This window comes from Lynx canadensis, chromosome A2 (genome assembly GCF_007474595.2).
Source record: "Lynx canadensis isolate LIC74 chromosome A2, mLynCan4.pri.v2, whole genome shotgun sequence".
Taxonomy (NCBI): Eukaryota; Metazoa; Chordata; class Mammalia; order Carnivora; family Felidae; genus Lynx; species Lynx canadensis.
In genome coordinates this window covers 123189287-123214381 of record NC_044304.2, presented here as the reverse complement: position 1 = coordinate 123214381, position 25095 = coordinate 123189287, and the positions used below count along the sequence as shown (strand labels likewise).

General features: G+C 39.0%; 1 protein-coding gene across 3 annotated transcripts in view; it reads right to left on the bottom strand.

The window, feature by feature from the left end:
• The window catches only part of AVL9 (AVL9 cell migration associated), a 70624-nt gene extending 45870 nt beyond the window's left edge, over positions 1–24754 (bottom strand). For 2 of the 3 annotated variants that reach the window (XR_003967210.1, XM_030308192.1), the window contains exons 1-3: positions 24457–24754; positions 2581–2670; positions 731–816 (exon numbers count right to left, since the gene is read on the bottom strand). Coding sequence is in view for 2 of the 3 variants with exons in the window: in XM_030308192.1 (XP_030164052.1) it covers positions 731–816; positions 2581–2670; positions 24457–24754 (474 nt within the window). In the remaining variant the exon portion in view is untranslated. Of the gene's footprint in view, positions 1–730; positions 817–2580; positions 2702–24456 lie in introns of all 3 variants that reach the window. The other variant, XM_030308193.1, reaches the window with a different exon arrangement.
• Between the last annotated feature and the right edge of the window lie 341 nt (positions 24755–25095).

Genomic DNA, 25095 nt, shown 5'->3' with positions numbered 1-25095 from the left:
GTCCTCACCACAAAAAACTGGTGAGACACAAAAAAGTGCTGCTCAGAATCAAACCATGAAAGGGGAAGCTACCCATCTTGGCTTATTTGTATTAATTAGAGCTATTATAGTAATTCAGACATTAAGCTGGCAGGTAATTTAAGAATTAACAAAATCTGAGTTGTACATAATTAAGATAACATGCAAGTATTTCAAAGCTACTACAAGTACTTTCCACTAATTCTAAACAGCTGCTTAAAATACAACACACATTATCACTTAATTTTTCTAAATTACATACCAAACGTTAGTAAAAGAAAATTCAAGGACACTGTAAAATTTAAATACAGCATTCTGAAGACATGGATAATTTAGGTACAACTATCTAGAGACAATGGATGCCTGGGTGGCTCAGTCGGTTAAGCACCTGACTTGGGCTCAGATCATGGTCTCATGGTTTGTGAGTTCCAGCCCTGCATTGGGCTCTCCACTGTGAGCACAGAGCCCACTATGGATCCTCTGTCCCTCTCTCTCTCTCTCTGCTCCTCCTCCGCTCATGCGCTCTCTCTCAAAAATAAACATTAAAAAAAAAAATGGACAAACTATTTTATGGCAATTATACTTACCATGTCAACTTACAAAAACATTCATGTGAATAAACTGGTACTACTGGGAAAACAACTTCAAATTGTTTATAAAAATTTTAAAAACACTCTCAGTGTTTTTGTTGTTGTTCACTGTACTACCATACCTTGGCTTCAATTTGCCGATAGCAGGAGATACCATATACTGTAGCTCCATTTCCATTTCTGGGTGGCAAGTGAAAAAATACAGTATCTAAGAGACACACAGAAAAATGTAAATACCAAAGTGAATTACCCTTATTAATAAATAATGTAAATTGAAGTTACTATATGCAGGTAATTAAAACAAAAATGATGATGTAACAAGGAACCCATGTCATACTTAACACCTAGCATTGCAACCACTGGTTTCTTAGCATCCCTCTCACTGCCTTACTGTGTACATTCATTCAGGCATTCTCAAAGGACCAGGAGGCTGAATAATAGATTAAGTTGAAACTACAGTCACTTATCCCAGAAAATACTTTATTCCAGATTAAAAGAAAGCTGGGGCGCCTGGGTGGCGCAGTCGGTTAAGCGTCCGACTTCAGCCAGGTCACGATCTCGCGGTCCGTGAGTTCGAGCCCCGCGTTGGGCTCTGGGCTGATGGCTCAGAGCCTGGAGCCTGTTTCCGATTCTGTGTCTCCCTCTCTCTCTGACCCTCCCCCGTTCATGCTCTGTCTCTCTCTGTCCCAAAAATAAATAAACGTTGAAAAAAAAAATTAAAAAAAAAAAATAAAAAAAATAAAAAAAAGAAAGTAGAGAATCATAAAAATGAAAGGCCACTCATGAATCTTGGATGGATCCAAGAAATTCTTGGAATAACTGGGGAAATTTGAACATGGATTAGATCTTAGATGATATTCTCAAATTACTGTTAAATCTCTTAGCTATGATAATGGTACTGGAAGTTATCCTGAGGAATGATCTTATTCTTAGGAGTGCATACTGAAGTATTTAGAAGTAAAGTGTCGTGATGTCTGCAACATGGTGTTAGACTTTCAGATAGTAGGGCAAAACTGTACACACACATAAAGAAAACTTGTGGAATATTTGCTATACTATTTTTTCAAACTTTTTTTCTATTTAAAAACTTTCATGATAAAAAATACACCAAAATATTTGTAAGATTAAAAATAATGTATTTAGATTTTATGTTAAACTGCATAGTAACATTTTGTTTCATTTCATATGAAAATTATTAAATATTAGCAAAATAAGTAATTAAACCAAGTTTAATCTGGTGTTTTGGTAGAGCCCCTAATGCCATGATAAAACTTAGTCCTTTGTTAAGCCAGTCAAAACATGCATTTATAGGTAGGAGACTCAGTACTAACCTCACAGTGTTGCTTTCTCTGAGGATGTTAACATGCTTCTCTGACACATAAACTTTTATATTTTTTTAAGATTTTACTTTTAGGTAATCTCTACACCCGACATGGGGCTCAGATTTACAACCCCAAGATTGAGTCGCAAGCTCTACCAAATGAGCCAGACAGGCGCCCCTTACACGCAACTTTAAGCAGAGCACTGCAATAGCAGTGGCTCTAGGGGTGGAGAAGCAATCCCAGGTGGGCACAGGTGTACTAAGCTAGTTAAGTTTGCAGCTAGAGCCCCAAACAGTAGCTAGTATAGGTAAGCCCTGTAGCTTCCCTCCAAGAGGAGTCTCAAGAATAAATGCAGAAAAGTGCTACCAGTAACAGATGTCCTAATCTGGCCAAATACTTAATTTAGCCAGTGCTCCTGGCAAAAGAGTGGCCAATGTTCAACAACATTACCAACATAAAGCCCAGCACTCCTCTGGAAATCTTCCAGTGCCTGACTAGTCATCTCCAAACAAACACTTACGTGTTTTATAAATAGTTACAAGAAGCCAAAGGCCTTTCATTTACCAAAATATTTAGAATCTAAGATGTCTTGGTAAATTAAAAAGAAAAAAAAGGGGGGGCACCTAGTAATTGCTCCATTGTTTACATACCTTCCTGGTAGTTGTGTGCGCCATCTGGTAAGGCAAGGAAGGGCAAATACTTCCATTCTTCAGGTAAAGTGTGGCTGTCATGTCCATCTCCTGGAATCAGGGGTGGGTAAGAGAATTCAACCTAAAATAGTAAGCAATGGTAGCCAAAAGGTTGTTAATCAAAGGGAGCATTTTATCCTGATAGCCAAAAATAGTTTTAAACTCTACATACTTGTTGATGCCATTTGGCATTATCAGCAAACTTATGGTACACAAGAGGAAAAAGAAAAAAGGAGTAAAAGGAGGAAAGATTTTTAAGACCTTTCCCCTTTCTGACTTAAAGGTTTTTGGATTTTAATGTGCATAGGAGGATAGGAGATAGTAGTGGTGGTAACTGGATTTACATTTGGAAACTGTCATCAGGAGATGGTAACTAAAGCCATGAAGCCCTGAGAAAAACCAACATCCTACTGAATTGAGCAGAAGAGGTCCAACAAAGAAGCCGAGAAGTATAAGCCAAGATCTAGGCTTGCTTCCATTCAACTGACTCCCTTGCTCACAATTATGTGTAGCTTTGAGCTTTGTTTTTGCTGCGGGGTTGGTAGGAGGAGGAGTGGGCATTAATCAACATTTCAGGTTATTTTCTTTTAAGACTGAGAATTGGTCAGTGAAAGTTTCTAGTAAAGTTTCTAGTAAAAAGTTTCTAGTAAACACCCTCGGTTTCTGGTATTCTCCAAGTTTATCAGCATTTTCTCTATTTCTTTTTGTTATTTCAACGAGACTTGTGGAGAAGAAGGAAGAATTAAATGCATGAGACCTGGGGGGCACTTGGGTGGCTCAGTTGGTTAAATATTGGACTTTGGTTCAGGTCATGATCTCACAGTTTGTGAGTTCAAGTCTCACATCAGGTGAGCTGGAGCCCCACTTCAGGTAAAACACGAGCCGTGCTATGGGTGAGTCCCGCTTCTCTCTCTCTCTCTCACTCTGTCCCTCCCCTCATTCATTTGCACCCTCTCTCTCCCTCAAAAAAAAAAAAAAAAAGAAAGAAAAGAAAAAAGAGAGAGAGAGAGAGTCAAAGATATCTGAAGATGCTAAGGTTCAACATGCTTTGAAGGTTGAGGAACAGGCCAAGAGGCAAAGACTGCAGGTGACCTCTAAAAGCTGCAGAATGCCAGAAAATCGATTTTCCCTAAGTGTCCTGAAGAAACACAGCACTCCTTGATTTTAGCCCAGTGAAACCCATTTCTGACCTCCGGGACTTTCTATGTATTAAATCATTAAGTTTGTGGTAATTTATGATGCAGTAGAAAAGTAATACATCCTGTTAAATATAAGAAACAAGCAGAATATCAGTAAATGTAGTATAATTCTACTTATACTATGATTACATTTATGCAAAAAATTGTACTTCTATACCTTTGTAAATTAATTTTTTAATTCATTGCTTGAAAAGATACAAGCTAACAGTTTACCTCTGTAGAGGTGAATAGGGCTGGGGACTGGAGATAAAGGAATATTCCTGTTAAGTTTTTTTTATCCCCATCTTCTTTTGGGAAAAAATTAAACTTACAGAAAAGTTGAAAGAACATAACCTTATAACCATCTATATTCACAAACTACTAATATTTTGGTCCCATGTGCTTTATCTGTATTGCATGTATATTAGCACGCACTTTTTCTGCATTACTTGACAATAAACTGAGATTATCGTTGACTTTTAAGTAAATGGGTATTTCTAAATGGATATGCATTACTTTTAGAGTAAAAAATGGAGGGGGGCAAAAGATAACCACGAATAGTGACTGGCTTTCGAAGGAAATCTTATTTCCATTCTATCCTCTTGGACACAAAGAGAGATGTAGAAATCTATCTCCTTCTCTGAAGATTTAGTTAACAAATTACCAATAGTCAGACTTTAATATCTGATGCTTTGCTATGTTCAATCTATTCTCCCAACTCCTCATTCTACTGAATGAAGATCTGTTTTGGACTCTAGTTGGAACTTAAAATGAAGTCAATTCATAAAATTGTTTTAAGTGTAGATGCTGCATATAATCCAAGAATTCCAAGGATAAAATTAAGTTGGCTTTAGGCTGAGCAGGGCCCAGAGTACTTACAATATTGTTTCTTTGAGGTGTTATAAGGAAACCCACAGGCCCAAAATGGAGCCACTTAAGCTAAGTCACCAAACAGGGCTTAATACCTAACCTAACCAGAGTTTCAACCCCCCTAGGAAATAACTCTTAACTGGTCAGTCAGGAACTTTCTGATTGGCACCAGATGAGGTAATCTGTCATATGGCCCTCTCCATCCCACAAAGGAAGATGAGGTAACCCATGAACCCCCTTGCCCTTCTCATCACGGAAGAAAAAGGAGAAAAAGGGACAGTGCCTGGAACAATCCTTCCTTTTCTTTTGCTAATAACTTCCTCGCCCCACCCTCTTCCTATAAAACCCTTCCAAATTTTTGTACAACTCCTCAGAGCTCCCCACTACTTGCTAGATGGGATGCCACCTGATTCAACAAATCACTTAATAAAGCCAATTAGACCTTCACATTTATTCAGTTGAATTTTTGTTCCTTAACAGGGAGAATATATTCAAAATTTCAAGCAGCTAACTTTTGGAACACAACTTTTTCATAAATTATACACTGCCTGTGCTATGTTGGCAGCTCTCTAGAATTCTTTTTTATGTTGGTGTTATTTGCTACCAACAAATTCTTGCATTTGGAAACTGAAGATGTTAACCAAGTTCAAAACAGTTTACACAAATTCCTTTCTGTGTCTACATACACACAACAGTTTTAACAGTGATTTGGTATTGTTTCATTATTTAATCAATCTTCTATTGTTGAGCGCTTTTTTTTTTTCTAACATCTTTACAAACTATTCAGTACTATTCAAGTATGGTATAATAAAAAATATATTTGGTCTTTGTTCTTGGTCCTGGCCTAGAGCTCCTAAAGCCCTGGAAATTCCTGAGTGAGGGGAGTACCTTTTGTTATTTATAAGACAATTTCAACTGTACCTGAGTTTATTTAACAAGGGGACTTGGTAGTGGTGGGGCTACTAAATAGCGTTTGGATGGGGCCTGGTCACCAGAAAGGTTGACCTCCCAGGAAGGGAGAGGGACTGGAGATTGAGTGTAATCACCAATAACTAATGACTTAATCCATCATGCCCATGTAATGAAAGTTCCATGAAATCCCCTAAATGATAGGGTTCAGGGTAATTCTAGGTTACTGAAGACAATGAGGTGCCAGGAGGGCAGCATGTCCACTGAGGACATGGAAGCTCTGTGCCCCTTCACCACATCTGGTCCTACGCATCTCTTTCATTTTCCAGAGTTCTAGTCATTCTAGCAAATTACAGAACCTGAGACAGGGGTGTGAGAACCCCCAAATTTGTGGCTAAATTGGACAGAAGTGCAGGTAGCCTGGGGACCCAGTACTGGCATCTACAGTGAAGGTGTCTTGTGGGACCAAGCCCTTAAACGTGTGGAGTTTGACACTAACTTTGGGTAGTTAGTGCAGAATAGGATTGACATACAGGATACCCAGGTTGGTGTCTGGGACAAAAAAAAAAACAAAAACAAAACAAAACTAACAAGACTGTGTTATTTCCCAATCAATGGGATTTTAAAACCTTAAGTCGTATATTCTTCAAATTTTGAATACTGACTACTCTATATACTCCCCTTAGGATAAGTCCAAAACAATCCAGACAGACACAATTCCATGGTACAGAGGCTTAAAAGGAATTCTCATGGAAGTTACCAGAGTTTCTCAAATACTACTCAATTGAATCAAAAGGCAATTTGGACAAGAATGCCAATTAAACTAAGCAGTACCACAGAAAGTAAAGGTAGGGACAGCTGGCTGCCCCACTGCACAACTCCAGCAGAACCACCATCACTGCAGTTTACATGAAGGGCTCTTCCTGCAGCTACACTGTGCAAAGTCTGTAGAGCTGTACATGGCAACCCTAAGTATATGTGAAAAATCATAGGCAAAAACCAAAGTCAATCTCCAAAGACTAAAAAGAAAAGAAACACTTAGAATGATTATCATCCAGTAGGGTTACTACTAAAGAATGAAAGTTCCTACGGGCACCTGGGTGGCTCAGTCAGTTAAGCGACCAACTTCAGCTCAGGTCATGATCTCACAGTTTGTGGGTTCGAGCCCTGCGTTAGGTTCTGTGCTGACAGCTCAGCCTGCTTTGGATTCTGGGTCTCCCTCTCTCTCTGTCCCTCCCCAGCTCGTACTCTGTCTCTCTCTCAAAAATAAATAAACGTTAAAAAATAAATAAATAAAAACAAAGAAAGAAAGAAAAAAAAAAAGAAATAAAATAATGGAAGTTCACAGCCCAAACTCTAACTTAAATTTGGGGATCAAATAAAGTGTCTGGTAGGACATCAGTACATACAATGTACAACAGATATACCAAATGTCTCCCCAAAGGGTAATATTATTAAATCCTGCAGATTTCAAATTTTTTTGTCAACTCATATTCATGCGACTGAATCTATCTTGATCCCAATTAGTAGTAGTAATTTACATACTTATTTTTTAATTTTTATTTGAGAGAGAGAGAGAACATGCAAGCAGGGGAAAGGGGCAGAGGGAGAGAGAGCGCATCCCAAGCAGGCTCCACACTCAGCGCAGAGTCTCATGTGGGGGCTCGATTCACGACCTTGGGATTGAGACCTGAGGCTAAATCAAGTGTCAAGTGCTCAACCAAATGAGCCACTCAGGTGCCCCATACATACTTAAATGATTACAACAGACGCAGAGGGAAAAACAATGGCTGATTTCTAAAATGTGAAAGAATAAAGATGGTCTAATTATAAGGAAATAAAAGGCAACTTTTCTAAAGGCTAAGTGAACTATGTATGAAATGGTGACATATGTTTGTTCACCACGAATGGTAAAAATTACCACTCATTTTCAGAGTTTATAAATCAAATTGCAAAGATGTGCTCTATAGGCGCCCTCTAGAGGTGCCTGGCTGGTTCAGTCCCCAGAGCATGTGACTCTTAATTTCTATGTCATTAGTTCGAGCCCCACATTGAGCCTGGAGCCTACTTTCTAAAACAAAACAAAACAAAAACAAAAGTGTCCCCCCCAGTCAGACTGCATTTACGTGGTCCTCAGAAACAAAAAGTTGAAAAAACACAAAATAATAACACAGTACCCTGGTGTAAACTCTGAGTGCTGTTCAAAAGTAGCCTTTGTTCACTTTCTAACAATGAAACATCCATTCCACTGTCAGAGAACAATAAAAGCCACCATGCCAAACAGCACATAAATTAAACACTAACACAGTGCTCACAGACACTGATGGCATAAGAGGTATGCCTCCTAGAGAAGGTGAGTCAGCTACTCTCTCTGCTCCCTTTCTAGGCCCCTCAGGGATTCCCCTGACCCTTCACTCAGAAGCATGGGTGCTTGTTTTCTTAATAGTCAAAGCATTTTAGGGACCAAAGTCAAGGCTCTGTCATGATGTTTTTCTCTTTGAAGAAAACCCTGGATATAGAAGACAGGTCTTCTCAAAGTTATGTTTACTCGGCCAAATCTCTAGTCAACACTACAAGAGTACTGACACTCTCTTTAGTCTCTTAAAAAGTTGGCAACAAATGACTATATTCATCAGCTGTTTATTTCTGTAATAGATCGTGCTTAATTCTCCTCTATCTCAACGTTTATTTATTTTTGGGACAGAGAGAGACAGAGCATGAACGGGGGAGGGGCAGAGAGAGAGAGACACACAGAATCGGAAACAGGCTCCAGGCTCTGAGCCATCAGCCCAGAGCCCGACGCGGGGCTCGAACTCACGGACCGCGAGATCGTGACCTGGCTGAAATCGGACGCTTAACCGACTGCGCCACCCAGGCGCCCCAGTTCTCCTCTATCTCAGCACCATACATTATTTTATAGTTTCATGAGTGCACTGGATGCCCAGAAAAATAAAGTGTGTACTGTAAAGGTGCAATGGTACTATTGAGACTTACCAGTTAAAACCAAGTTTTACTGTTTTTAATAAATGCAAACAAAGAAAACAAAAATTAAACAAAAGTAGTATCTTAGTTTAAAACATGTGCTTTTATATATTTAATTGAATAAAGACCGCCAGTTCTTTTTTTTCTAGAATTAAATAACCATTTTACTATTCCACATTCCTTTTATTTAAGATGAGGTACTGGGCCTTTTGGCTGGAACCACCATCTTCCAGTAATTCATCAAAATGATCAACACAAAGGAAAAGAGAAGAGGCACCCCCTATATTCTCTAGACCTCTTAGAAAACATGGAGTTTGTCCTTTGGCCACATACATGCAAATCTACAAGAAAGGTGATATTGCAGGCCATCAAAGGAATGGGCATTGTTCAGAACAGAATGCCCAAATGTGGTCCCATGGCAAAACTGGAAGAGTCTACAGTGTTACCCAGGATGCTGTTGGCATTGTTGTAAACAAATAAGTTAAGGGCAAGATTCTTGCAAGACAGTTCATTTAAGTATTGAGCATATTAAGCACTCCAAGAGTCAAAATAGCTTGCTAAAGCGTGTGAAGGAAAATGATCAGAAAAAGAAGAAAGCCAACGAGAAAGGTACTTTCTGAAGTGTCAGCCTGTTCCACTCGGGCACATTTTGTGAGAACCAATGGAAAGGAACCTGAAACTGCTGGAACCCATTCTCTATGAATTCATAGCACGGTAAGTGTAAAAAAAAAAAAAAAAAAAAAAAGACCTCAAGACTGTAAACAAAACAAAAAACAGATGAGGTACTCACATTATGAACAACAAAACAGATGACGTATATTTTAATTTAAATACAGAATTTTTAGGGATTCCTGGCTGGCTCATTCAGAAAAATATGCAACTCTTGATCTCAGGGTGGTGAAACCCATGCTGGGTTGAATTTTAAAAAATTAAATCAGCTCAGGTCATGCATCATCTCATGGTTTGTGAGTTTGAGTCCCTTGGTCAGGCTTGCGCTGACAGCACAGAGCCTGCTTGGCATTCTCTCTTTCCCCCCCTCTCTGCCCTTCCTCCACACTAGCTCTCTCTCTCAAAATAAATAAACTTTAAAAAATTAAAAAAAAAACTTCATTATCCTGTTTTTCTACTTTAATTTTTTTGTTTTTAATCTTATTTTTGAGAGAGAGGGAGAGAGAGACAGAGTGCAAGCAAGGGAGAGACACGGAGAGAGGAAGACAGAGAATCCAAAGCAGGCTCCAGGGTCTGAGCTGTCAGCACAGAGCCCAACACAGGGCTCAAACTCACAAGCTGTAAGATCATGACCTGAGCCGAAGTCGGACACTTAACTGACTTAGCCATCCAGGTGCCCCATGTTTTTCTACTTTAAAACCACCGAAATTCTGCATAAACATACATGTTCATTAACACGCAACTGTATACACACAGCTAATTAAAAGTCTATAAGAGATTTTATAGAGCCATGCTCTTTTTATTTTTTTAATTTTTTTTTTTTCAACATTTATTTATTTTTGGGACAGAGAGAGACAGAGCATGAACGGGGGAGGGGCAGAGAGAGAGGGAGACACAGAATCGGAAACAGGCTCCAGGCTCCGAGCCATCAGCCCAGAGCCTGACGCGGGGCTCGAACTCACAGACCGCGAGATCGTGACCTGGCTGAAGTCGGACGCTTAACCGACTGCGCCACCCAGGCGCCCCAAGCCATGCTCTTTTTAAAATTGTTTCTTCCAAGAAGGATAAATCTTTATTACTACATACGAATAGTGAAATTGAGAAACTCTACAAGTAGTCATCTCTATACATCTCAAAGATATCTGAGAATAAATAGTCCTATAAGGATTTGGCATTCATTAAGACAGTATTTGCAGATCTACAGCTCACAAATCAGAAATGCCATCAGCTATGGAGTCAATGCAGTTTGATTTGTGTTTCATATAAATAAGAAAATGCCATTTATTTCCAGTAATATCAGATTTGTTTTGTAGCACTACTTTATGTAAAGCTGGGAAAAGATAATTTCAAATGCATTTATTAATTACGAGCGTTACTTAAAAGCAAAAAATAGTTTTGAAGGATCTTAAATGTATTGGACTTTCTAGGATCTTTAATATTAAAAAAACTAAAACTCCTATATTATTTTAGGTCCCAAGTAAAATAAACACTTTGGTCACATAGCACAAATATGTATAAGTACATGGGGGAAAATCCAACTTTCATAAACTTAATTTTAAAAAACCACTTAAATTTCAAAGTAAAATGCTTTTTGTTATATTTGTAATAACCCAAAACTAGGAACTACTCATATGTCTCTTACCAGAAGAATGGGTCAATGATGGCATACAATTATAATACAGAAACTATAATATAATCAACAACATGGATCAATCTCAGACATAACACTGAGTGAAACAAGTCAGACACAAGAGACACAAATATATGGTGGCGTAGGTCGGAACAGTGGTAACCTTCAGGCAAGTAATGACCAGGAGGGGCGCCTGCATGGATCTCCTGATAATTCTGTATCAGGATGGTGGTTACAGGGATGTATGTGTACGTAAAAATTAAGTCTCTCCCTTAAGTTGTGTGTACTTTATTGGTGATAAATTATACCTTAACTTAATAAAATACTTCTACACCTCAATTTCCTTATCTATAAAAGAGGGCTAGGGGCGCCTGGGTGGCGCAGTCGGTTAAGCGTCCGACTTCAGCCAGGTCACGATCTCGCGGTCCCTGAGTTCGAGCCCCGTGTCAGGCTCTGGGCTGATGGCTCAGAGCCTGGAGCCTGTTTCCGATTCTGTGTCTCCCTCTCTCTCTGCCCCTCCCCCGTTCATGCTCTGTCTCTCTCTGTCCCAAAAATAAAATAAATGTTGAAAAAAAAAAATTAAAAAAAAAAAAAAAAAAGAGGGCTAATAAAACCTCAGCATGTTCATAGGAATGAGATAAACACACATCTAACAGTGCTCAGTATATAGAAAACATTTAATAAAGGGCAACTACTATTAATGCTAATAATATCTTCATAGAATAGCAATGATAAATTGCATGGTAACTAAACCTTATATTAGTACCACATAAATATAAATTATATGAATATAAATATTTAGGGCATACTTCATGGAGTTTAGAATATTTGCTGTAACTTGTTTACAAAGTGTAGAGACAAATCACTGTACTTAATGGAAATTTATGCTTTCAGCACATAAGTTATATTAGCATCCAAGAGATGCCTGGGTTCTTGTATTAAACTATAGCTTCTATGTCTCCAAAGATACCATGCTTATTTAATACAACACATAAAGACAAAACATAAAAAATGAGCCATTGTTTCTTTGAGTTACTTTTGTCAATTAAATCCTTCTAAGGCTCAAAATTTAAAGAATACAGATGGAGAACTGTTGCTAAGCCCTAGCTATGCACAAGCAGGAGTTTAAACAAAGAAAATCATATGAATAATAGTTTTTGAAACAGCCCTTTCAAAAGTATTGAAGGATAAAGAATTTTGTGATTTGTTACAAGGAGAAAGGTTTAAAAAAAAACCCTAGGATTTTATTTATTTATTTAGTTAGTTAGTTTGAAAATGAGAGAGAGGGAGAGAGAGAATCCCAAGCAGGCTCCGTACCATCAGCAGGAAGCCTGATGTGGGCTTGAAGTCGCAAACCATGAGATCATGACCTGAGCTGAAACTGGGCACTTAACCAACTAAGCCACCCAGGTGCCCTGAGATTTTTTTATTTTTGAGTAATCTCTATACCCAACATGGGATTCCAACGCAAAACCTCAAGATCAAGAGTTGCATGCTCTACAGACTGAAGCCAGCCAGGTGCCCCTAAAAAAGCACTTTTAAATTATTTAGACTTGGGGTGTTATTACAAGGTATGAAATGCAAAGATCTTAAATGTACAGAGTTCATAGGTTTTAATGATTTATATACAGCTGTGGGCAACCATTCTATTAAGACAGAATTATCATCATCCTAGAAAGTTTCTCTGTTCAGACTGCTACAACAAACACTATGTTCTGCCTGTTGAATTAAAGGGTATGTATCTGAATGTTGGCTCTGAGGATGGGTATTTAGCAAATGTGTGTTGATTTCATCTTATAATCATGCAAGTGAAGGGTGATCTTAGTAATCACCTATTTTAAAACCCTCATTTTACAGACGAAGAAACCGAAGTTCATAAACATTAGGCAATTTGCCCCAGGTTACACATCTAATAACCATTAGGGTCAAGCTAAAACTCAGATATCTTGATTACCAGATACCCTTTGCTATTATTCAAGCAGACAGTGGTAAAAGAGAATCTATCAGAGCTCCAAGTACAAAGGAATATTAGGAATATTGTATACAAAGTTCCTCTACAATGGAAGAGATAGGACAAGAATTTGTATAAAACATGGTAGAATGACGGAGACTGGTCTTTTGGATGAAATGGTACAATTAGAACACTGTTTATCTCTAGGTTATTGAAAATATATACAAAGATGATATCAAAATTTCAAAAACTATTTTCTTGCAGGAAAAAAATTAATTAATTATTTCCTAGCAAAAGATTGAAATCTATTTTAATGAACTCTACCTTAGCAATCTTTTATATTTAAATTTGTTTTTAACATTTTTATTTTTTGATTTTTAATATTTTAAAAAAGATTCCAATTTCTGGTAATGCACTATCTCCATCAGAGTCTAACAAGTTGCTAACATCACCAGTGAAAGCCATGGGGGCAGGAACAGATTTCATTAACAGCCCTGTTTGTCATTTCTTCATATACTCAATACACACTGTGACAATGAGCATCAGCTGGGTGAAGAAAATTAAGTGCAGAGGTCATATATGAAATCGAACCCAAACATAGTTTATTCAGAGATCAGACTTCTGACAATTACCTAGACCACTGCCAAAAACCAGAAATAAGCAAGAAAAGCATCTTTCAGCCTAGCCACCTGTCATAAAGCCCCTGATAATATTCCAAGGAGAAGGCTTTAGGTTTTCTTTTAAAACCTCTAAGTCATTTTATTTCAAACACAGTTCTAATATATTTATAAGATGTGGTCTCCCAGTCTATGGAAGAAAAAGTAAGTAAGAAAGCAGGGAGGAGAAGCCAAAAACTACAATGCTGTGTTTGGGTCAACACCAAGAAGTACCTGCTAATTGCTCTGTCATCTCTCTTTCCGACTGGCTATCAAAAGCCCAACAACTGTCAGAAAGGTATGTGAGAAATAATCTATGTTAAAATAAATTGAGAATGCCACTGTACAAGTGACAGTTCCTATGAAGGCAGAATCATCCAGGCTAACTTAAATTGTGTTCAGCACATTCTGCTTCAAAATCCATTTTAACAAGACCTCTGTGAAGAAAAAAGATGGCTTAAATGAAGTCTCCATACATAGGCAAAGAGGTGCAAAGATTTCACTGCAAGGATGTTATCTGTATCACTATTCAAAATAGCAAAAAATTGGGAGTACCAACATTTTTAAAAAGCAGAGTTAAATATTTCCACAAACTACTGTTCAGCCATTTTAAAATGTTATAATTCAATATTTATTAATGTGGAAAGATATTAATGGCATAGACAAAAAGGTAGGCCATAAAACTTGATTACAGTATAATATGTTTTTGGGAAAAGGTATCCATATTTGTAAAAAAAAAAAAAAAAAGTAACTGGAGAACTGGAGAGATATTCATCAAGGTCTTAAGAGCAGATTTCTTTAGGATATAGGATTTTAAGTGATAGTTTTTTTCTGTATTTTCTGCTTTTTACTAGTGAATACATATTATCCTGATCATTAAGAAATGTTATTTTTTAAAACAACTAGGGAGTGTCTGGGTGGCTCAGTCCATTGAGCATCTGGCTCTTGATTTTGGCTCAGGTCATGATCTCACGGTTTGTGAGATCCAGCCCTGTGTCAGGCTCTGGGAAAGAGCCTGCTTCGGATTCTCTCTCTCTCTCTCTGCCCCTCTCCCACTCACACTCTCCTTCTTTCTCAAAAAATAAACTTAATAAAATTAAAAAATAAAACAACTGGAATGATTTAAAAATTGCCCTAAGTACCAATTTAAATAACATCCTCTAAAAATATCCTAGACACAAACTAAGGTTTTAATCTGATGGCATCTCAACCAAAGAATATAACAGGGCCAGGGGTGCTGGGCTCAGACACTTAAACATCCGACTCTTGATTTTGGCTCAGGTCATGATCTCACAGTTCTGACAGCACAGAGCCTCCTTGGGATATTCTGTCTGTCTGTCTGTCTCTCTCTCTCTCTCTCTCTCTCTCTCTCTCAAAAAAAAAAAAAAAAAGAATATAATAGGGTCAGTCTTTCTCAAAATTATTAAGTAGGTAAAAACTCCTCTCCCTCTATGTGTTTATCTTCTTCTTGTAGTGCCCATCCCCAGTAGACCAGAGTTCTTCTGCAGTTTTCCCTTATCTAGAAAAATCCATGATCTGCAAAGGATCTGAATTATATTATATCATGAAGGAGAAGGTTACGAAACATAAGCATTTTACTAGGGAATCAAAGACTTAAGCCAAAGAAATAGGCACAATTAGGTACCTGGGGGGAATTATAGGAGGACAAAAGAATCTTCTAGTTATTTCTAAACTTCCCTTATACAGGTTGACACCCATCTTGCTTGGCTGTGATGCCAAGGCCTAAAAGAAAACTATCCCACTGCTCTGTTAAGGTTCCAGCCTTACACAGCCAGAGATTTTCATCATTTCAGTATATAAAAAGCATGGCTAACATTAGGAAAAAACCTCCACCAAATGAAAGTGCCAGTAGAGGGCTAGAAAATATAATCTTGTTTCAGGACAGTTTCTCTGAGTAGCTAAAAAGAATCTTTAGACATTATTCTTCCCTAACCTCTAACTCCCCAAAACATTGTTCTTTCTGTTCCAAAAGACTTCTATTCCGACAAGAATCACAAACAATACTCCATAGTCACCACATGATCGCATCAATAGCAGGTGCCAAAACTACATGCTTGTCAGGCAGCCATGTGTCTGTCACCAAAACCTGAATGGGTCAGGGCTTAACACTACCACCCTAACATAAACCAACCTCACCTATTTCCTCAGCCCAGCCCTGATTTTGCAATGCAACATTCTGCTACTACTGGAGATTTCCCCATGATCAGCCCACATGGATCAAGAGGAAAATATCCTTTTTCTATTCAGTGCTTCATTTACTTTATTTACCTTGGAACTAGTGTAAACATGGGTTCTAGTTCTTTCATAATTCTACTTTTTAAAGTAGTATAGCCTGGTGAAACCAGTTTATTCAAGAACTTAAAACTGTTAGCTATGTATACAAAACTATAAATTCTATTAAAGCAGTAGTAAAAAATCAAGTAATAATTGCAGCTTTTTATGAGGTCACCTTGGAAAATAATGATTCTTTATTACTTTCAGTGTTAAAAAAAAAAGTCTAGTCTATTTATGAAAGAACCAAAAAGTTTGATATTCACTTGTTTCACTAAAAACCATGCTTATCTGACAGTTTACGTATTTACAGCCACAAATAAGGACAAAAGTCTAGAGAACACATAATCTATAATAAGTAAACCAGGTGTCCATAAATTACATCACAAAGAGTTTTTGTCCTCTTATAATTTCCCCCAGGTATTGCACGTGAGGTTTTAAGGAAGAAGAGTCTTTTGCTAAATGCGAAATTTAAAAAAATTTCAGGGTGCACCTGGATGGCTCAGTCAGTTAGGTGTCCAACTCTTGATTTCGGCTCAGGTCATGATCTCATGGTTGGTGAATTCAGGCCTCGAGCTGACAGTGCTGCAGAGCCTGCTTGGGATTTTCTCTCTTTCTCTCCCTCTCTCTGCCCTCTGGCAGGGTGCTCACACTCTCACTGTCTGCCTCAAAATAAATAAATAAACTTTAAAAAATTTTTCAGGAAAAGAGTTGACATGGATAAATATTTCAAAACTACTTTAAATGTCATGGTAGTACTTTCACTTAATGTGACCTAAATGTTAACTATATCAATAAACTAGAATAATCCATCACTAGAAACTAACCTGTTAACCTACAGAATTCATTACACAAATCAAAGTGAAAAAAATGATCAAGTGATAAAATTAAAGTTTCATTTTAATTTAAATGAAGGAGTTTTTCATTTAAGATACATCTGAAGGCTTCAAAGGTGCAAAAATGTAGGAAACAAGATGAATGACCATCTTCTATGTCTAGTTTGCGGATCCTCAACACAGCTGTGTTAGAAGATGGCTTTATGGCACAAAAACAGACACTCAGATCAATGGAACAGAATAGAGAACCCAGAAATGGACCCACAAACATATGGCCAACTCATCTTTGACAAAGCAGGAAAGAATATTCAATGGAATAAAAACAGTCTCTTCAGCAAGTGGTGCTGGGAAAACTGGGCAGCGACATGCAGAAGAATGAATCTGGACTACTTTCTTACACCATATGCAAAAATAAACTCAAAATGGATGAAAGACATAAATGTAAGACAGGAAGCCATCAAAACCCTCGAGAAGAAAGCAGGCAAAAACCTCTTTGATCTTGGCCGCAGTAACTTCTTACTCAACACGTCTCCAGAGGCAAGGGAAACAAAAGCAAAAATGAACTATTGAGACCTCATCAAAATAAAAAGCTTCTGCACAGCGAAGGAAACAATCAGCAAAACTAAAAGGCAACCGACAGGATGGGAGATGTTTGCAAATGACATATCAGATAAAGTGTTAGTATCCAAAATCTATAAAGAACTTATTAAACTCAATACCCCAAAAACAAATAATCCAGTGAAGAAATGCGCAAGAGACATGAATAGGCACTTCTCCAAAGACGACATCCAGAGGGCCAACCGACACATGAAAAAATGCTCAACATCACCAGGGAAATACAAATCAAAACCACAATGAGATACCACCTCACCCCTGTCAGAATGACTAACATTAACAACTCAGGCAACAACAGATGTTGGCGAGTTTGCAGAGAAAGAGGATCTCTTTTGCACTGCTGGCGGGCATGCAAGCTGGTGCAGCCACTCTGGAGAACTGTATGGAGGTTCCTCAAAAAATTAAAAATAGAACTACCCTATGATCCAGCAACTGCACTATTAGGTATTTATCCAAAGGATACAGGTATGCTGTTTCGAAGGGACACATGCACCCCAATGTTTATAGTAGCCCTATCAACAATAGCCAAAGTATGGAAAAAGCCCAAATGTGCATCGATGGATGAATAAAGAAGATGTGGTATGCATACACACATACACACACACACACACACACACACACACGGGTATTACTCGGCAATCATAAAGAATGAAACCTTGCCATTTGCAACTACATGGATAGAACTAGAGGGTATTATGCTAAGCGGAGTTAGTCAGAGAAAGACTAAATATCATATGACTGCATTCATATGAGGACTTTAAGACAGAACAGATGAACACAAGGAAGGGAAGCAAAAATGATATAAAAACAGGGAGGGAGGCAAAACCTAAGAGACTCTTAAATATGGAGAACAGAGGGCTACTGGAGGGGTTGTGGGAGGGAGGGATGGGCTAAATGGGTAAGGGGCATTAAGGAATCTACTCCTGAAATCATTGTGGCACTATATGCTAACTAACTTGGATGTAAATTAAAAAAAATAAAAGAAATTAAAAAAATAAAAGATGGCTTTAACCTGGTGGTTCATGTGAAACTACCTGATTCCTCTATCATAGCACTACAGAACACCTTTGTAACAGAAGAGTTTACAAAGATTTAGTATATCCTCCCACGTAAAGTCATCATGCTAATTAACCCAGATGACTGCTGAAAGGCGTTACTTTTACACAAAGTTTTACTTTAACTCACTGCAATCTAAAAATTACAAACTACATGGGGCGCCTGGGTGGATTAGTTGATTAAGTCCTCAGGTTATAACCTCGAGGTTCCTGAGTTCAAGCCCGGAGTTGGACTCCGTGCTGGAGGTGCAGAGCCTGCTCTCTCTCGCGCGCGCGCGCTCTCTCTCTCTCTCTTCAAAATAAATAAACTTAAAAAATAAATAAGTAAAATACAAATTACAAAGGACAACCAAACATGGGAATTTTCACTATGCATAACAGAAAGAAGTAATCAACAAGACCAGCAGAATTTTGAATACTTGGAAGAGCAGTTTAACAAAATACCCTCACACAGCCTAAAATAATCTGAAGTCAGAATCACAATTCAATGAGCCATGCACTTTTAATCCTTTACACCTGGAATACAGTGGCTGATTAATCCATCCTGGGGGAAATCTTACATAATTACAGTCTCTGAAACACTCAATATGCTGATTAAAGAAACAGCAGTCTCTAAAACATTCTTAAGAATCAATGCATGTAACAAACTCACTTTCCAAAACAATTGGATTTTTAAACTCTGCTTAAGAAAGCAGAGTTGTAAGACATCTAAAAAGACACTGAGAAGCACCTGGCTGACTTAGTCAGAAGAGCATGCGACTCTTGATCCCAGGTTCGTGAGTTTGAGCCCCACATTGGGTGTAGAGATTACCAAAAAAAATAAACTTAAAAAACAAAATAAAAAAAGAATTGGACATGTAAAAAAGATAAAAAAAATAAATAAAAAGACACTGATTTGTGGAAGTGAGAAACACCCTTAAGAACTAATATAACATATTGGAAATTTTAGTACACTTTTTTATAATATTCCTCTCAAGAATTTGGCAAAACCAACATTCTTCTTGAAATTTTATAAAAACTAAGACAAAAAAAATAGGGCAGCCAAAAATGAAAAAAAAAATATAGTTGAACAAACTATTTTCCTATCTTTTCCAATACTATTACACATCCATTAGGCAAATTACATCTCTGACAAGTTTCATTGTTTTTGACAGAATTAACCTGTCAATTTTATCAACCAACTTAGTGGGAGAAAATTTTTCATTCATTTGTGCTGTTGTGTGAGTGCACTGGCTGTGTTAGCATGCCCTACATCCAACCTGGCTAACACCACAGAGGGTTTCCAATGAAGGTTTTTGGGATTATCCACTTATCTAACCATAACTCTCTCGAGTCCAGAAATCATAGTGTCATCTATCCAACCAACCTTCATCAGAAAAATAACAGAAAATTAACAAAAGATTAACAGTAAGCCAAAATTTTTCTGAGAAATAGTAAAAGTTCTACTACTAAAATTAAATGTTTGACTCTTGCAAGAGTTAGAAAATACTCTACATAAATCTAAAAATCATTTTGCTCACTGTGCATTTTGATTTTGACTAAATATAGCATTTTTTTAAAAAAAAAACGTTTGTTTATTTTGAGAGAGAGAAAGCATCCCTCTGCACTCACAGTGGAGAGCCCAATGTAGGGCTCAAACTCACCAACAGTGAGATCATGACCTGAGCTGAAATCAAGAGTCAACACTTAAGCAACGGAGGCACCTTTAAAAATAGCAAATTCTTGTTTGATTTGCAAAACCAAACAAGGTCTTCATTTTCTGCTATGAGAGGTAAGTGTAATTTTTAAAAGCTGCTTTTAGTCGGCAGTAAGAAAATAATCCATTGGGAATGCAAACTGGTTCAGCCACTGTGGAAAACACTATGGGGAAAACAGTATGGAACTTCCTCAAAAAATTAAAAATAGAACTACCACACAATCCAGTAATCACATTACTGGGTATTTACTCCAAAAATACAAAAACACTAATTTGAAAGGATATATGCACACCTATGTTTACTGCAACATTATTTACAATAGTCAAATTATGTAAGTAGCATGGATAGATGAATGAATAAAGAATATGTGGTATGTATATAGTTATTATTCAGCCATAAAAACGAACGAAATCTTGCCATTTGCAAACATAGATGGAGCTAGAGAGTATAATGCTAGGAGAAATAAGTCAGATTGAGAAAGACAAATACCATATGATTTCACTCATATGGAATTTAAGAATCAAAACAAAAGGGAAAAAAGAGACAAACCAAGAAACAGACTCTTAACTATAGGGAACTGATGCTTACTAGAGCAGAGGTGGATGGGGGGGGGTGAAATAGGTGATGGGATTTCACTATATCGTGCTATATTTGACTGTATTGAATATTGTATTGTATGTTAATTACATTGGAATTAAAATAAAAAACTTAAGAAAAAATAGAAAAGAACCTATACTAGTTTTCTCATCTTTGAATGCACTGTGGCAGAATCCTTTGCATTTTCTTCCATTCTATCAGCAACCCAGACAACAGACACTACTAAACAAGTACATTTATTTGAAAATAATTGCCCTAGTCTGGGGCACCTGGGTGGCTCAGTTGGTTAAGCGTGGGACTTCAGCTCAGGTCATGATCTAGTAATTTGTGGGTCAAGCCCCAAACTGGGCTCTGCGCTGACAGTGCGGAGCTTGCCTGCTTGGGATTCTCACTCTCCCCTCTGTTCCCCTCCCCAGCTCGCACTTTTTCTCTTAAAAAAAAAAAAAAAAAAAAAAAAAAAAAAGAAAAGAAAAAAAATTGCCCTGGTCTCTGTGAAACATCATGTAGATTAAAAAATAAATTAAAAACAAGGTGTGTAGTTTCCCTTGCTACTAAGAGCCGACAACCTAAAAGTGCTCTTAAAAAAGAGATATGACTGGGGCTGCTGGGTGGCTGAGTTGGTAAGCTTGGGTCATGATTTTACCATTCTTTGGTTGGGGCCCCAAGTTGGGCTCCACACCAACAGTTCAGAGCCTGCTCTGGACTCTCTCTCCCTCTCTCTCTGCCCCTCCCCAGCTTGCACACACTCTCTCTCAAAAATAAACATTAAAATGGGGCGCTGGGTGGCTCAGTCGGTTAAGCGTCCGACTTCGGCTCAGGTCATGATCTCATGGTTCGTGGGTTCGAGCCCCACATCGGGTTCTCTGCTCACAGCTCAGAGCCTGGAGCCTGCTTCAAATTCTGTGTCTCCCTCTCTCTCTCTGCTCCTCCCCTGATCATGCTCGGTCTCTCTCTCCTTCAAAAATAAATAAAAAGATTTTAAAAAAATTAAAAAATAAAATAAACATTAAAAAAAATATATGGTTGATAACAAAGACTAGGGACATCTGGGTTTCAATGTTAGTGCTAACAGTCTCTCAATCAAAATTTCGTTAGTCTCCTCAGAACTCTCTTTTCAACTAGGGCCTGACTTTTGGGCTTCCTTGTTCTTCTCTGCATTGTCTAATTTTAGCAAGAATCCTGTCAGCTGGGTTAAGCCAGAAACCCCCCCCCCCCTTTACTCTTGATGTAGTAATTTTCCATCCATTGACTCCCCCGCCCCCACTCTGCTCCCTGGCTATAAACGTCTGCTTTTCCTTGATGTATTCAGACTTGAGTCCAGTTCTATACCGAGGTCTGTTTTCCTCTATTGCAATAGTTTTTCTGAATGTTTTTATTGCATTAACTATTGTCCAGCTCTGGGTTTTCTGATATCATACTAAATTTTTTTTAAGTGTTTATTTTTGAGAGAGAGAGAGAGAGAAAACGAACACGCCAGCACATGAGTGGGGAGGGGCAGAGAGAGAGAGGGGGACAGAGGATCCCAAGCAGGCTCTGTGCTAACGAGAGAGAGCCAGACTAACTCGGGGCTCAAACTCATAAACCGTGAAATCATGACCTGAGCTGAAGCCCGATGCTTAACAAACTGAACCACCCAGGTGCCCTGCTAAGTATTCTTAAGTTGCTTAACCTTTCCAGGTTTCAGTAAACTTAAGGGAGATGGGAGTAGAATGATCTCCAGGGACCCTTGCCAGGTCTAAAATTCTCATGAAGAAATCTGGTAGAGGAAAAAATGTTACAGAAAAATTAAGTGATTTGGAATTGCTGGAGGTCATGAAGCTGTGAGGCCAGGATGTCATCCAGGTCTCCTGATTTCCAGCACAGTGTTCATTTAACAAAACCAGCTGCCACTACCTTAATGCTACAACCAAAAGCCTAACGAATCCAGTGAAATGCCAAGGCACCTAGTGTGCCACTTCAGCCCAAAGTGCCTCCTTCATGTCATAATCTGTTGTCCAGTTTCCTTCAATTTCTAAACAGCATTACATTTGTTTCCTAAAATAAATCATTTTTCCTTTCTGGGAGTACAACTGATATTACTTTTGACAATAAAACTGGTATAAAACATAATTAATCTTGAATTTATAGGACAGCAAAAAATTAAAAGATTCTATTCTTTCTCCTACCAATATTTCCTTTTAATTTTTAAAAGTCCCATTCAGTCTGGCTTGGGGTGCCTGGGTGCCTCAGTCGGTTAAGCATCCAACTTGAGCTCAGGTCATGATCTCACAGTTTGTGAGTTTGAGCCCCGCATCGGGCTCTGTGCTGACAGCTCAGAGCCTGGAACCTGCTTTGGATTCTGTGTCGCCACCTCTCTCTGCCCCTCCCATGCTCATGCCCTGTCTCTCAATAATAAACGTTAAAAACAATTTTTTTAAATAAATAAAAATAAAAAAATCTTTAAGAAACAAATGAGCAAGGTATAAAAGACACAAACCTTTTAAAAAAAACACTCTCTTAACTATAGGGAACTGGTGGTTACCAGAGGTAGGTGGGAGGGGACGGGTGAAACAGGTGAAGGGGATTAAGATTATACCTATAGTGATGAGCACTGAGTAGAGAATTGTTGAATCATTGTATTGTACATCTGAAACTAATATAACACTATGTCAAACTGGAATTAAAATTTGAAAAAGCATTAAAAGTCCAATGAACACTGTTTGCATGCCATGGCACAATCTCAAATATCCATCCATTTACTTGTAAATACACAGCCACATTAAAAAAAAAAAAAACAACAAATTTCTGCTGCTGCCTGGAATTTTTTTAACACCACACTAAATAAGGCCACATCCTCGTTGGTATCTTTCTATGCTTTTCCCTGAGAGATAAAGAATACCTTAAAGTCAAGCAGTCGTTAGAACACATACAAACACAACCATTTTTCACTCCAATTTCATCATCCTCTAACAAATTTAAATTTTGCCAGTAAGTCTTTCAAAATGTTACATTTTCTGTGAAACCCAAGAAACGAAATGCTACATTACCTAGGCGTAGCAGTCAGTAGGTTTAATACTTCAAGCATTTCAATTTCCTGTTCACTAGCACATTATGACATCATTGCCTTCCAGTATTTGGGCTCATTAAATAATTCTGCTTCTATTTTGTTCCCTTGACTCCAAAGCATATACTGCAAACGTTCCATTGTTCCTATTCACTATTTCAGTGAAGAAGCTAAAAATAATTTTATATTTGCACATTTCTTTGCTAGATAAATACACTTTCTCTTACTGCAACTGAACGTCAATCTCTCACCAAAAGGCAAGATTTGGACAAGATCAAATAGCAAAAGCAAGGCCCAATGGGAAGCGGGGGAGGAGTCAATACACCACCCAAACACGACGGATTCTAGGGCTTCCACAGATAAACAAAGAAGTGGATTTTCCCACGCCGCCGCCTGCTTCAAACAACCCGAGGCATTTGCGTGGAAGCCCACCGAGTTCATTACCTTGAAGACGCAGTCCAAGTGCTGAATTTTTCTAAAGCCTCCCATAATGGGTGTACATCCAGAAAGTCAATGGAGGCAGAAATGAATGAGGAACTGAGTGGGGTTGACCTTCGATTCCTTCCTCCCACTCCACCAAAGAACCTAAACACCTACCACCCCAACATACCAACACGTAGCTCCTCGACTGCTCAAAACACAATTTTCAGGGCAGGAGAAATAGGGACTGTGGGGGATGGGCTTCACGTGGGACAAGTGCTAGAGCAGGAATGGTATCAAGATCAGATGGGCCGAGGGCGCTTAAGGCAGCACGGAGGCGGGCTGAGGGAAGTGGGCGCCGGCTGAGCGCGACCGCACGAACCGCAGGGGGGGATTCAGGGATTCAGGGATTCAGCGGATTCAGGCCCCTTCCTCACCTGGCAGCCTTTCTTGTGATGAAAGCCAACCACCACGATGTGCAGTACAGGCCCCCGGGGGGCGCCATCGCCTCCCCGCCCGGACTTCTCCATGGGCGGCCGCCGCGGGCCCGCAAGACGACGACTTCAACCGCCAAGGGCGGCGGGCCAGGCGACCCCGCGGTCCCGAGGAGGACGGCGAGCGGCGGACTTCAGGTGTCAGCAGGGGCGCCGCATGAGGGCCGCACAGTGGCCCGGAGGAGGCCGAAGCTCCTGCAGCTGCGCGCCGCCCCCAGGGCCGGGGCCGCGCTTCCCTCATCCGCTTCCGCTGCTTCCGGGCTGTCACCTGACGCGGCCGCCGCCGCCGGCGAGGCAGGGCGGGGCAGGACCCTGAGGGAACCTGACGGGGAGGGGCCTGGTGCGGGGTGGGGGGGGCCCGAGGTTGGGGGCGGGGCTTGCGGGGTTATCCGGCTCTTCTATCCCCTACTGCTTGCGTTTGATCTTAACGCACTTTCTCCTCCTTTGCCCTCTCTTCTTCTCCTTAAAGTCTCCGCCCTTTCCCTCTTTCCTTGGCTTTCCTCCTTTTTTACTATCTTTTTTTGTTTTCTTTCCATTATCCAATTCCTTCGTTCATTTCCTTCCCCTCTCTGGGATAACAGG